At 35.9% G+C, this 13,947-nt stretch overlaps 1 protein-coding gene across 1 annotated transcript in view; it reads left to right on the forward strand.

The window, feature by feature from the left end:
* IQCM (IQ motif containing M) overlaps positions 1 to 13,947 on the forward strand; it is a 160,767-nt gene that overhangs the window by 132,233 nt on the left and 14,587 nt on the right. The window contains 1 exon segment of the mRNA XM_075040170.1: positions 4,078 to 4,236. Within this exon segment, the coding sequence (XP_074896271.1) occupies positions 4,078 to 4,236 (159 nt within the window).

Below are 13,947 nucleotides of genomic sequence, written 5' to 3' on the forward strand. Positions count from 1 at the left end.
AATATTCAGAAGTAAACCCGTTTTTTCTAATAACAAAGGCATATTTAAAGAAAAAATTAAAATCTAGGATGAGAATAATTATAAAATTTAAAAAAGCAAGCAACAATGGATACATTTTTACAAATACATCACTGTACAGTTTTCAAAAGAGATGCAGCACTAATGGTAAGCAAACCAAGCAGGCATTCTTATGTTTATTGTATTATTGGTCATTCTAATCAGCTCTAACCATTCTAGCTTCTTATTTTCTCTTACATTAAAAATAATAATAATTATTATTTTGTATTAAAATAAGTGATAAGCGTACATATCTCTGCACTTTTTAGATATTTACATTGAATACAGGATAGCTAACAGAAGTAAAGACTTCAAAATGAATTATAACAACTAGAGAACTTCTGAAGAGCAGTGAGAAATAATGCAGGTAAAAGATGCTGCTGTGACTTTTACGGTCAGGTGATACAGACCTCATTCCAGTAGTAGAAAGTATTTATATTTTATAGAATTACAGAGCAATTGCTCTAGTCCTTGGAGGGACACCACTCACTCACTCACTGCTTCTGGAATGGGGTAAAAGATGTTAAGTTAGCAGCAACGTAAGTCTGCCTAGTTGAATTTGCACTTCTTAATAGCTTAGTAAGGTATCTGTGTTCCCTTTGTTTTGTGACCTTGCTTATGGCTGTGATGATCTGCCTCACTTGCTTTTAGACACACAAGAATTTTTTTTCCTCTGTCAGTTTGCAAAAGGAACTCCCTATATGCTTTTTTCCGTTATATATATTAGAACAGCAAGAGTTAGGATGTGAGTCCCTAGTCTAGACTGAGTGCCTACATATAGAATTTACTTCTGGAATATACAGGAAGCTATGATATGCCAGAAAACAGGCTATGGGTAATGAAGAAGCAAAAGTAAAATGGTTTGTCTCACTGTTCATAAAAAGGCATGTATGCTCATGTAAAGAAGCTTTAAAAATGAAGACAGTTCAACTGATGGATTTTTTGAAAGAGATATATATATGTTTGTTAAAGTGGAGAAAATGATTTATTTTCTGGAACTTTGTGATGTATTCTGGAAAAGATGAACTCATCATTTATCCAAGTACTTTAGGGCTAAAATGAACAGGGAATCATTTTTTGTGTGTTTCCTGATAAACCTGGCTGTTCTAAGTGTTTCTGTGTTTGCTGGTTTCTAGTTCCCATGTCCTGTGGGAACAAAGAGGATTCTATTTTTATTGTTTGATTTTCAACATGAGAAGCTTTTTGTAACTGGCAGGGAAATGACCTTCCTAAACCACTGCAAATCAAAACCTGGCAATTGGTTCCTAAACTGTTTTTGTAACTGATGAGATTGTGGACCTTATCCTAGATAGGAATATTCCCATACGAGTGTGATAGATCTGTGTTCCATCTTCTGTTATATGTTGTAAGTCTTTTTAGTGTAATCAACATGCAATTTAAAGCCTAGTATTTGACAAATGCAACATGGTCTAATGTTGTAAAATGTTTGAATGGTATAAAGGGACATTACCAAAATAAAGTTTTTCTGCCAAAGTGCAGGGGAGCAATAAGGAATTAGACCAGTAGATTGTTCCTCCTGAAGTCTGATAAAGGTGACTATTGTACTTGCTGGTGCATGTGAAAGTGTCTTAAGGCAGCCTAATTGTACTAAGGGGTTGAATAGGAGAAATAGCACTGAGCAGGAGGCCAATAATATTTATATCATAGACATGCTTTGTCTTTGCCAATTCCTATTTCTATTGTTTATCACCCAGCATGCCTTTGTAGCAGGTTGCAAACTAACTGCTTTGCTCGCTAACTTGGCAATTTGAATTTGAATTCTCTGTTTTGTAATTCCTCTGGTGGGTTGCCTGTTTTTATTTTATATTATCTTCAAAATACGTAATATGGTTTGTCATTTCCCAGTTCTGGGACCTTGGCTGTTCTCCATTACTTCTGGAGAATAATAGCCAGTGGGTCCAACACTATTTCTGCAAGTTCCATTAGCTCGCTGGGATGAATTCCATCTGATTTCTGCGAATTTTCTTTTGTTGCAATAAATGTATTATATATTAAAAGATCAGTTATTGCATTACTTAAGAGAGCCTGGGCAAGTCTGTTCTACCAGATTTTTTTAGGAAGAAGGCTAGGAATGTGTGTTTTAGTGTCTGGATGGCAAGTGAGAGCTGAATTTACAAAGGACAACTGAACTGCTGCAGTGATTCTAGGGGACAGAAATGTAACGTATCACAATACCAGCAGATGAAGTGGTGAATGGTACATTTGGAGATGTTGCACACAAATGAATTGTCTTTATAAATAGCTATTAACCATTACTCTTATTTAAAATTGGAATAGTGGCAAATATCTATTTTTAAAATTATTTTTATTAAAATGAAAGCGCTTCTTGTTTATAAACCTGACTCTTCTCTAGTACATCTGCTTGATTAGTTCTGCATCTTAGGTTCCAAGTCAAGTTTAAATGAACTTTGTTGTCCTTTCTCCTTGTCATGTGTTTTGTACATTTAATTATGATATCGGAGATCAATGATCCTTACATTTATTTTCCTAGACTGTATCACTCGACGACATGATTCTGAAACACTTTTTTAACAGTTTTGCCCTTCAGCTGTAAATTGTGATTCTGTACTTCTTCATTAATGATCTTGGAGTGCTTACATAACTACTTAAGAGAAAATATTAAATGTAAGATGGTTCCATTAATTTAAGAGCAGGGACATTCTATTTAGACTCCCCTTTCCTTGCTCAAGGAGTACAGCATTTTTCATTTTGATAAATGATTTGCCTTGTTATAACTTTTTTAACTAATGGGTATAGAAAAAAACCTGTTAAATAAAAATGGTATGACAAAAAGGTGTGACAATCACTTTATTTTATACAGAAACGAATGTAACACAAAGTGGTTTTGTTGAACTGTAACAACAAAACATTGGAAGTTCAGAGCTGAACTGACCTTAGATTCTTTCACCTCCAGGCGTAGGTTCAGATATAGCCCAAGTGGTTAAAGACCAAGACTGCCAGCAATGCAGTGCTATAAGGCGTTTGGCTCATTTTCCTTTGCTAAAGGATGCGACAGGTCTTCTTACCCTGAGCGTCAGTATCAGCATCCTGGGCACAGGTTGCAGCTGGATGTTAATCAGAAAGGAAAACTGCTCCCACCCCATGCCCATCCCCGACACGCTTCTGGAGAGGTCATTCTGATTGTTGCTACAGAAAGGTCACATCCAGAAATTTACATTGCTTTAACTGATCCTGCAGTCAGGAACAAGGCTAGAGCTTCCAAGGAAGTGAGCCCTCCATGTGTGAGTGCCAAAGCTCCTTGGTCTCATGAGGACTCACGCTTCCTGAGTGCAGTAGAAGGACATGCATGAGGTACATTACAGGATCAGAGTCCTTTATGGACTCCTTTTTCATGTCAGAGTTGTTCCATTTTAAAAAATAAGTTATGATCAGCTGCTGTTGAAGATCAGTGTATAAAGCATGGTGAGAACAGTTTCTTACTTGAAATTTTAGCTCCTTCTGTTTTTTAATAGGGTACTGTTAACAAATACTTCATTTAACCATTTAATTTAATGGTCTAACTTCAGGTGTGCTACAGTTTGTGATCAATAAACAGTAAGAATCAAGCTTGAGATTTTCAGAGGGGCTGGAGAATAATTACATATTCATCTCCCATTAAGTTCTGAATGCCTTTGAAAATTTTAGTCATGCCTATTGCTGGACTCGGAAAAGATTGAAACGTATTATTTAGTGAGTGTCATTATAGAACACATCTGCATATTGAACTAGCTGAAGTATTAGAACAGTAATCAATTAAATCTTTCCAAACTGGAAACCCTTGTCCTGTTTTTTAATCACATCCAGCAGCTCCACAGCTTATAAGCCTACATACATCTCAACCTTTTAACTTGCAGAAGATCACAGTTCCATCCTAATGTGTTTCAGTTAAGTAATAAAAGGAAATCTATCCGTACAGCTTATTACTGTGAATGTCAATTGCATTTTTATATATAGTAGAGGAAAGATATTGGTCATTATATATTTTTTCGTCTTCTTCAGGTTCCACTGCTGCTGTAAGAAGCATCAAAAAGCATCAAACAATTGAAATGGCTTTCACATTATTTCCTCCTCTTGGTGCAAAAGTGAAGAACCTAATTACAGTGCCACTACCATGGGTGCACACTCTCATGGATCGAAAAGATGGATCCAAGAAATTAGGTAAAAATTTCAACCCCACAGAAGGATATTAATGTAACGAAGGGCACAAAGGTGTTGCACCTTCCACATCATCTATTAGAACCTGTATATGTGGTATATACATCTCCACAAACAAATTTACCACCACGACCACCCCTGCCACCGAAGAACTGATGTATGCTTTCCAAAATTGAGTTAGTTTGCCTATTGGCTTTCCATAGGATGAGATAAAGTCCTTAGTTTTTGGTAGTTTCCAACACAAAACCTACTAATTCAGCAATGAGCATCACACGTAACTGGTAACGTTTTTTCTATGTGTGTTAATATTAAGAAGGGCATTTTCAGTTGTCGTCTCTTTGAAGGTTCAAATCCAGGGGCAGAGCTGTTTTTCTGCCACTTTTGCCTCAGAATCGTAGGCAGAGGAACTCCACATTTACATGCAAATGAATTTGGATGTGCACAAAGAATCCTCAGTGTGTGTGCTGAAGAGGGGAAGTGAAAAGGATGGAGGAGAGAAGGCTGCCTCTCTGGGTTGTGCTAGCATTGAGGGTATAGTGCTACTACAGAGTCTAAGCTGATACATTTAGCGTGTGTCAGGGCATGATTCCACAGAGAAAGGGACAATTACTGCAGTCAGGGATTGTGTGAGCAGGAGAGAGTTGAAAATAAAACGAAAAAATAAATTAAAAACCTCCACAAAACTATGAAGTGTGTAGCAGGCTGGGTTTTTGGTTCCTTAATGTCAGAATAAGAAGCTTGTAACAAGCTTGGAGTCAAGTGTCAGACTAAGGTCTGTATGGGAAATGGTCCACGATTTACACTTGTTATACCATTTCCCCTTTGACATGTAATGGCCAAGCTGTATGTTAGAAACTCAAGGCCAAAATCTTGTCGGTTCACACCTTCATGGGAATTTCCTGCAGTTCTTTTAGGTTCTAAACCTGTTTCTAGGATGCTGGCCCAAAGACAGCACTCCGTAGGTTGCACAAAAACATGGAATTTAGGGACAATGAAAGACAAACATCCATCTCTGCAAGCATAGATTATTTTTCAAATGTGTATATAAATCAGAAGATTGCTGGAAAGAAGGAATAAGTGGCAGAGGAGAGTGGGAGCCATCCCTTGTCCGGAGAACTTTTAGTGTTCTTGTGCTGCATTCAGATGAAAAGAGCACGGGATTAAAGTTAAGACAGTTGTGCTCATCCTTGATGTGTTAACAAGATAGTCTCCTTCTCCTGTCACTTTTCACAAGTGTCCTTGTGACAGCTGCTGTGCTGAAGAAATTATTATTCAAAAAATAACTTTCTGTCTCACTCGAACTTTAAGTTGCAGGATCTGTTTTTAAACTAATTTTTCATTACTATCTTTTCATAAGTAATAATTCATGATTCTAACAGCTGTAAGCCTCTGATTGAAAATGAAACGTAAAAGGATTTTTTTTTTTTTTGCCTGCAGACATAAAAGGCACTTTTAAGGCAAACATACAAAAGCTTTTCCCTGTTTTTGATGTGCCATTATCACTGTCTTTAACTGTGCTTGAACTGGTACTATGATATGCTGAATTATACTTTCTTTGGGCCAGATCCCTGTCTCCTGGAAATAGCCATAAATTCATTGATTTTAATGCAGCAAGGCTGGTATACAACACGTGAAGACAGGTGCCATTTTTGTGAGATTACTGAAGTCTGCCAAGACTTGAAGTATTTAAATGCTCTCATGCTAGTCAATATTCTAGGTAATGACTTTTCATTTAAAATGCTTATTCCGATCTTTGGTAGCGTATCGGTCTGTCAGATCTTGATTATAATTTAGACAAGAACAGTGGAGGAGACAAAAATAGATTTTCAAATGAGATTATGATGTATATGGTAAGATCTACCTCTGCAGGGCTTTCAAACTTTTTTGCTCAGTGACCAGAGTATTGCATCTTCTTGAGTTACAGCAGTTATTAAACTGGTTGACAAGAGAGATGCAGTAGTTGCCTTGAAAAGACATTAGTCTATTGAAGGAGGACTTTCTGTAGCTCAGAGACTCCTCTTCCAATAAGCACTTTAGCTCTGGATAGCCCTGGAAATTTATTTTGTGTTCCACCATTAATACTCATAAAGACTACAAGATTCATACACCCCCTTTTTGCTTACTGTGTCTGTTTTTGTGGCTTCTGAGATGCATTGAGCTTTGAGCGGGTAACTGTGAAGCAGTGAACACCCACTTACCAGCTCATCTGTAGGCAGGGCTTTTACTATTTGGTAAAGATCTAAGCCAAGATAAATAATCCTTCAACAGTGATTGTATTTAATTCAGAAGTGGAAGTTCCCATAGCATATATTAATACCATATATGTAAATTACGGATTCTGGTGCAGTGTACCATTAACTTCTAATCTAAGTATAAAAATTGTACATGTGCTTAAATAAGCAGGAATTAAGCTTTGAAACTTTCTGAAAAACAATAGTTTTTTTTCATATCATTGATATACAAGGCATGTTTTCATAACACTTCTGCATTTATATCAACTATTATTGCTCCTATATTACCAGTGTGCTAACATCTCTTTTATGGATGAGTAATCTTCACTGTATTTTTTAACTGGAAAATGGAAGATAATATTAATTTCCCCTTGGAAAAATGACTATATGAAAATGCATCTTCCTACTCAATTTATTTGCCAGGTCTTGTATTCATATTGCTTTACTGGTTAAAGAGTCAGGACATCAACGTTTAATTCACATTGAATTTTTTCACTGTGGTAAGTTTTGCAAGCATTTCAACTTTCCATATATCCCAGTGTCAATATTTGAAAATGGGACAGTATTTAAAATTCACTTTTCTGAAGTGCTTTTAGGTGAAAGAAAGCATGGTTTCCTTATTTAAATAAAGGCATGGGTGATTGATCAATCCTTTTATTTTGCTGTGTGAGCACTTTGAAATAAATACTAAGCTGTATTACACTATCAATGATAACATAGAGTCAGCTTTTCTCTGTTAGGCTTGTGGTACAATATTTCCCTTCGATAGTTAAAGGAAGGACACAGTTTTTTACTTTATCTTTTACAAAAGTCTTGTTCCTCTATGGAACCAGGACATGGTCTGGGTTATTTTGCTGTAAAATAAGACTTTTTTTCAATGATTTACTGCAACAAAGAAGCAATACCACAAAAACTTAACGTTGTTGTGCTTGCTGGAGATATATATATATACCTTGAAATTATCAATATTGGTAATACAGCAATGGGCTTAGTGTGGTTAATTCAAATGGAGAAGTAAGGTTGCAAAAGGGTTTTGAAGAGAAGTCTTTCCTTGAGAAACTAATTCAGAAACCCACTGTTTACTACCAGAGCCTCTAGAAGTCAATGGAAGTGTTCAGTGGTGATGTAGATCAGTCCCTTATGATATGCTGGTGGATGTCCACAGCAGTCTGTTTACTCATCACTAGCTATCTCACAGGTGTAAAGAATCTCTGCCAGGGATGGTTTCCTGGTGATATTCAGAAGAGATGCAATTCCATCGACATTTCCTTTCGCTGCTAGACTAAACTGTGATAAGAAGGCCCTGAATATACCGTGTCCTGTGATTAGGAGAATTGTAATATCATTCAGTCTTATCATGTATGTGAGAAGAAGCTTTGTAAATATGGACTTAGCAATTCCTTGGGGAAAGAAAGAAGCAGAGAGGAAGCAATGTAAAATGGAAGGCTGAAGCACTCATACTTCAAGGGGTAGAGGGATTATTCTACTACCTGAGCAAGAGAGGATATGGCAGGTGTTTAAAAGTCTGTCTGTGGTGCATATTAGCTCTTTCTTTTAGCTTTGATGTGATTTTACCAGTTTAATTTACATGGTATAGCTTCGAAAATAAAGAGAAGATATTGAAGAGCTATCAAGGCAAGCTTTTCATATGGTGTCAGTTTGGGATAAAGGAACAAAAAGTTCTAATAATATCTTTCAAGCATTAATCTCTGCAAGATGTCGTGAAGACCAGAATTAGAGCAATATGTGGTCTTTGCCATCTTTGACTGTTGTGACTCAAAGACACTTTTGATCACTTAAAAAGAAAATTCAACACTTAAAAACACAGAAACCAGTAGAATTTCCACAACAATCCAATTCCCCATTTACATCCCAACAGGGTCAATTTTCAATGCATTTCACATAAGAAAAAATATACTGTTCTCACGATTGTTTGTGTGTGTAGTTCTCCATACCCCATGCTGTAAATATACCCCACAGTGTCAGATCCATGCTGTGACCAACAATATATGCCCAGTGGGCTAGGATAGCTATATTGACTGTATGTTTACGTTTTTTTCCTTTGCATTTTTGCAAGGCTACTTCTTCCTCTGTCTTAGTCTGGCAGTATGGCTTGCTATAGTTTGGGGGATTGTAAAGCTGTCTCATATTGGAATGCAGCATTTGGACTCACAAATGAAAGCTCAAGCTCTCTACTGTGAGGCCTTTATTTTCTAAATGTTTGCAGGGTATGCGGCAGGACAGAAAAGCTCCACATCAACATGAGTGTTTGCAGAAGTTGTAGAAAATGCAGTGACATCCTAGTGCCTCACTTAAGGTGAGAATTGTGGTTTTTTTACTATGGGGCATTTCACATTAGAGCACACCTTAGCTTCCTGAGCTGTGTTGGATATCAAAGGAATCTGAAGTAAAATTCAGCCTAAAATTCCTTTTAAAACTTTGGAAATGACAGCTTGACTGCTCAGAAAGGAAGAATTTTATTTCATAAAAAGTGAAAACAGTGTTTGAAATCTTTTTAGAACAAGGCAAAAGGGAGATGTCACATCTCTTCTAGTCCTATTTTCATATGATTCTGTGAATGTGGCACTTGAGTTGGTAATAATTTGGCTATTAAATATATCCCATAATTTAAGAAAAGTCAACCCTTGTCTCACTTTGTGCTTAAGAGGTTCTTGGAGTGGCTACAGTTTTCTAAAATTTCATCCATCACATTGCAAAGTCGGAGTTTGAAATCTGACCTGTATGCATGTTTGTGACTAGTCAATTAAATCTCACAGTTTTATTTCTGTTTCCTGATTTGATTAACTGAGCTCACTGAAACACAAGTAATGGAGCATGAAGACTTCATATTGACTTTCAAATAGGCTATGCATTACTCAAGCCTGTTCATCTGAAAGTTTGCTCAAAAGATGCAGAGACATGCCCAAGGTAAATTTATGGAAAAATACCACTAAGTACTCAAATTATTCGAGGCGTGTATTAGCAGTGTGAAGCCTGAACCATTTTGAAGTGTTCTAGGATTATCTAGAACCCTAGAAATGCAGATTTAGGATAATTTCTAAACTGTTCTACATCTACTAGACTAAACTGATATTTTTTAAATGTAAAACATAACTCATTGCAACTTGTGAGGGCTAGTATTAGTGTAGCATTTCTTTTTCAATTTTTGAAAAAAACCATAACGTAATGCATCTGCTAAGAACAAACTTTCCAAAACACTTTAATAATGAGAAATAAAGAATTGTATATCTATGTACGTACATACATGCATTTATGTATAAATATATAACATATGAAACTTATACATATCTAATTATTATTTATTTTATCACATCAAATTGTTTAAGGAGAGTGCAGCTACTGATTTTTAAAATGTTTTTATGTTTGACTGACGTAGTTGGCATCAGTTTTTCGGCATCCTCTGAGTGAAAGATGTCAGTATTCTTCAGTGATACTTTTTTGTTTAAAAATCTCTTTCAATGTATTTGAAATACAAATTTCAAACCCTTCAATACAAAATAGAAAATTTTTAATCAAGCTGTCACTTTTTTGAAGTACTGCTTAACTGAAGTATCATTATTTCATTGTGAACCAAGACAAATTTTAAAAATATCAAAGATAACAGCCAAAAATATTTGTATGTTCTTTTCTTAACTGCTGTTTATTACTGGATTGTCATTTGCTGCTTATCATGAAGCAAGGTATAATCCTTTCTAAGGAATGATAATCAAATAATATCATAAAGAGGTTTATTTTTTTTATTTGCAATTACATTATTTAATGGAATTACTTATCAACCTAGTGGGCCAAGAACATGAATCCTAACTGAAATCCAGAGTCAAGTCAGCCTTTGTTAGAGAGTTTATAAAATCAAGGTGTCTTAAAGGTCTGTAAGGATGTTACAAAAAAGTCATAGAGAATTCCAGTATGAATATAGCTGGAATTTTGCCCTTGAATTAGGGATTTAAAGTTCTGAGAAACATTGTTGATGAATTCATGGTAGAACAAGAAATATTTGTCCTACTCTGCAAATACTCTGGAGGTAATTTGTGTCCCAACCGTTACATGCAGAAATCTGTGCTATAAAAAAAAGGAGTGAAAATCATTTTTGCTTGCAAATTAACCAGAATGCTGGAAAGTTAATTTAATCTAAAAAAAATCTGCCTTTAGTTACAAGAATATTGAATTAAATTCATGTCCTGAAGAGGAAATATAATGAAATTATCACATTTACTAACAACACTACTAGTCCATTCATTAGACATACTAGCAAAATACGTGGGTTTTGTTATAGTTATTGCCTACCTTTTGAGAGGTCCCTTGAATAAGGATTTCATAAAATAGTAAAATGCATGCAGTTCTTTATGAAGAACTGTAGAGTAAGAACACCTTTAGTCACTATATTAAAACATTATATACAAAAGGAAAATTTAAATTTCAGCTCTTGTGGTTACTGGCATAGATATGCAATCAGTAAATCAACTGATTTGCTAACATTTTTCTCAGTTCAGAGTAGACAGCAGAAGAAAATTCTGAGCAAATTCTAAAAGGCATTCAGGTTTTACTTTAGTGGTTGCAACAAAGCCTTGACTTCAGAGGACCGTAATTACCTCAATGAAATTGCTGCACTGTATTACATCTACAGCAAATATACAAAGACATACAGTTTTAATAACTTAAAAACTTTGGAATTCCACAGAAAGAAGAGCTGTGTTTCAAAATTCTATTGGGAATGATACAAGTGTGACCCTGAAATCAGATCCCTTAGAAACCAAAATCGCAACTTTACAAAGAACAGGTTACTCAGAACGGTGAAGCTGTAAGCAAGATAGGGTTTCAAAATAACAATTGTTTTTTGACATCACAATTACCACCATATAGATATCTGGAGATAGCTTAGTATCTTCCTGATAATTTTAAGAAAAACAAGGCTTGGGGGGAGGGAAGATGATTGTACTAGAGAGGCCTTTTGCTTTAAAAATTCTTTTTCAATTAAGCAAACACAAATGTAGCTTCATGTGTACAGTCCAGAACTTTGGTACTGTCTAATCTGTGATTCATGTTTGCAGTCCTTAGAATGTGAAATCCACATCAATCCATAGATTGATTTCTAAAACCCTAAAAGTAAGTTATATTTTATGAAAATAGAAATTCTTTAAATCCTACTTTCTTGGCTCTTGAAATATATTTAATATAACTTATTACCACACATCTATTTATATTCTTTTTGCCTGCTCTAACTATTTAATGTACTAGTTTTCATACATGCATTTATGTTGTTTTTCTGTAATGTTTAAAAATTAAATTGTTTAAAAATATTCAAAATACTTAGTGAATAAATTGCCTGTCTTTGAAATCAATATACACTACATGTTTTGTAATCCTGCTAAAATTCCTGCTTGCATTTGCTTTGGGTACTGTAGGCAAAACATTGCTTACAGCTATTTCCCTTGATGCCAATGGAAATTTTGAATATAACAGGAATCAAATTGCTGAATATCTTCTATGGCCCAGGCATTCCACTTCCATGTATTTATAACTGCTCTCAGGGTTTCAATCACAAGAAGAAATGCTGAATCTGTTGCTTAGCAAACTCCTTCCTTCATTAGCAGGAAAGACATTTCAGAAGATATAATTCAAATTAAGAAATTCAAACCAATGGTTTTAGTGATCTGATTGTTTGAGTTCCTGATTACATCTTAATACTGGTTGGTGAGTATGAGAAATTATCCACAGAGACATAAGAAGCTGCATACCTGCAGTTATTTTTCATTGCTACATCCCATAAAACCAGGCTCTGGGATTAATAGACTCATAGATCAATAAAAAATTGGCCACGATATAAGAAAGTGCTAGGCATCAATGAGAAGACAGTTTCTAGTCAAGGTACTAGGAAAATGGGAATCCATTCATTTCAGGGCATTTTTCCCCCCAGAGTCATTGTTACTGGCCTTATTCCTGTATCTGATTTGTTCTCTTGAATAGTCTCCAGCAGGTGCCATATTTAATACAAATGCTTCCACTCCCAAGTAACGTACTGGAGTTTTAATATTCGCTAATCTGTTTTCAGTTGGTTATCCTGAAAATAATGTCTGCTTGCCCTATTGGCAGCTCCAAAGACTATAGTGAACAGGTGGGGCGTTTTCTTTCCAGGAAATGTCAGTTTGATGTCTGGAAGCAGATGTAGTTTTCCCCAACTCAGTGCGGGTCTATCTTCTAACTTAATAGGAGCTCTAAATAGCTGACAGGTGATAATACATCTAGTCAGCTCAAAGCATATTCTGACTATACTGCCAGCTAGTAAATGGGAAACTTTCACTTCTGCAATGGTGATCTTAAACTGATCACCTTTTAGAGGAAGAAATCATGTTTAAAAAACTTCCTGATTAGAAAATCAAGTCAGCCACCTTCATAGATATATGTAGTTGGTACAACTATGTCTGTAGAAACGTTATTTTGTAAAACAGCTGATATAGTGGTTATCTGATATTAAAAATAATTTTCAGGGAAGAAGAGATTATTTAAATCTCCGTTATAGGCAACTCTTAAATGAAGGAGGATACAGAAGTCTGTATCTAATCTGACCTCTGATGTCAGCTCCAGAGCAAGGATCTAAGGCTAAACCAGTAAGTAATTCTTTTCTTCCAGAAACCCATTTTCATTTACTGAGCATTTTGGGTGGATCAAGTGTGGCTCCCTGAGTGCAATTCTCATGGGCTGAAAGCTTTCTCACTGGACTCTGGTACTCTTTTGGTGACTTCTGCAGTATACTAGTTATTCCAAACGAGCATTAGTCAGTTCTCCTGAGAGAAGAGGGGGAGGAGAGGAAGACGAGGGAAGGAGAGTTCAGATATTAGGTTTCTTCCACTTGCTCTGAATCCTACTGTCTCCCTTCAGTCTTCCCTGGCCTGAGAGAGAACCATCTGTTCCTCTCAGCTCCCAGTTTTTCCCAGCAATTGGTCCAGCATTTAGAAAGCAATATTTTCTTCTAGATATAATAATTTGTTCTCTAAGAAGCACTGCTGAGGATGCTCAGTTAATATGCGACTTGCATTCCTGCTCCAGCTAGTTCTTGGTGTATGTTATTGCAAACTGTGTAAGCCAAAGTGAATATTTGATATCATGCTGAGACAGCATCTAACTCCAGGTTATGGTCAATTCCTGATTTGGATCACAGCCCACTTAGAAAGTAGAAAATCCATTTTAGGGTTACATGGAAACAAAGGAGATTTAAATCTCTTCCAGCACCATTAATATGTAGGAGCAACAGTGTAATGATCAGTTTAATGAAACAGAAAAGTTCATCACATTCTAACCACATGCAAGGCAGCTGATCTGTTTGGGTTAGCTGAAGAAAATCCTGTGGGAATGTAGGATGTAGAAGGCGTGAGAGCTGAGCTGCATTGTAGATGTGCTGACATTCTTCAAGGATGGCGATCAGGCATCCACAATCACAGAAGATCCCCTGTCTCTGAGGCCAAAG

Source organism: Buteo buteo, chromosome 1 (genome assembly GCF_964188355.1).
Source record: "Buteo buteo chromosome 1, bButBut1.hap1.1, whole genome shotgun sequence".
NCBI lineage: Eukaryota > Metazoa > Chordata > Aves > Accipitriformes > Accipitridae > Buteo > Buteo buteo.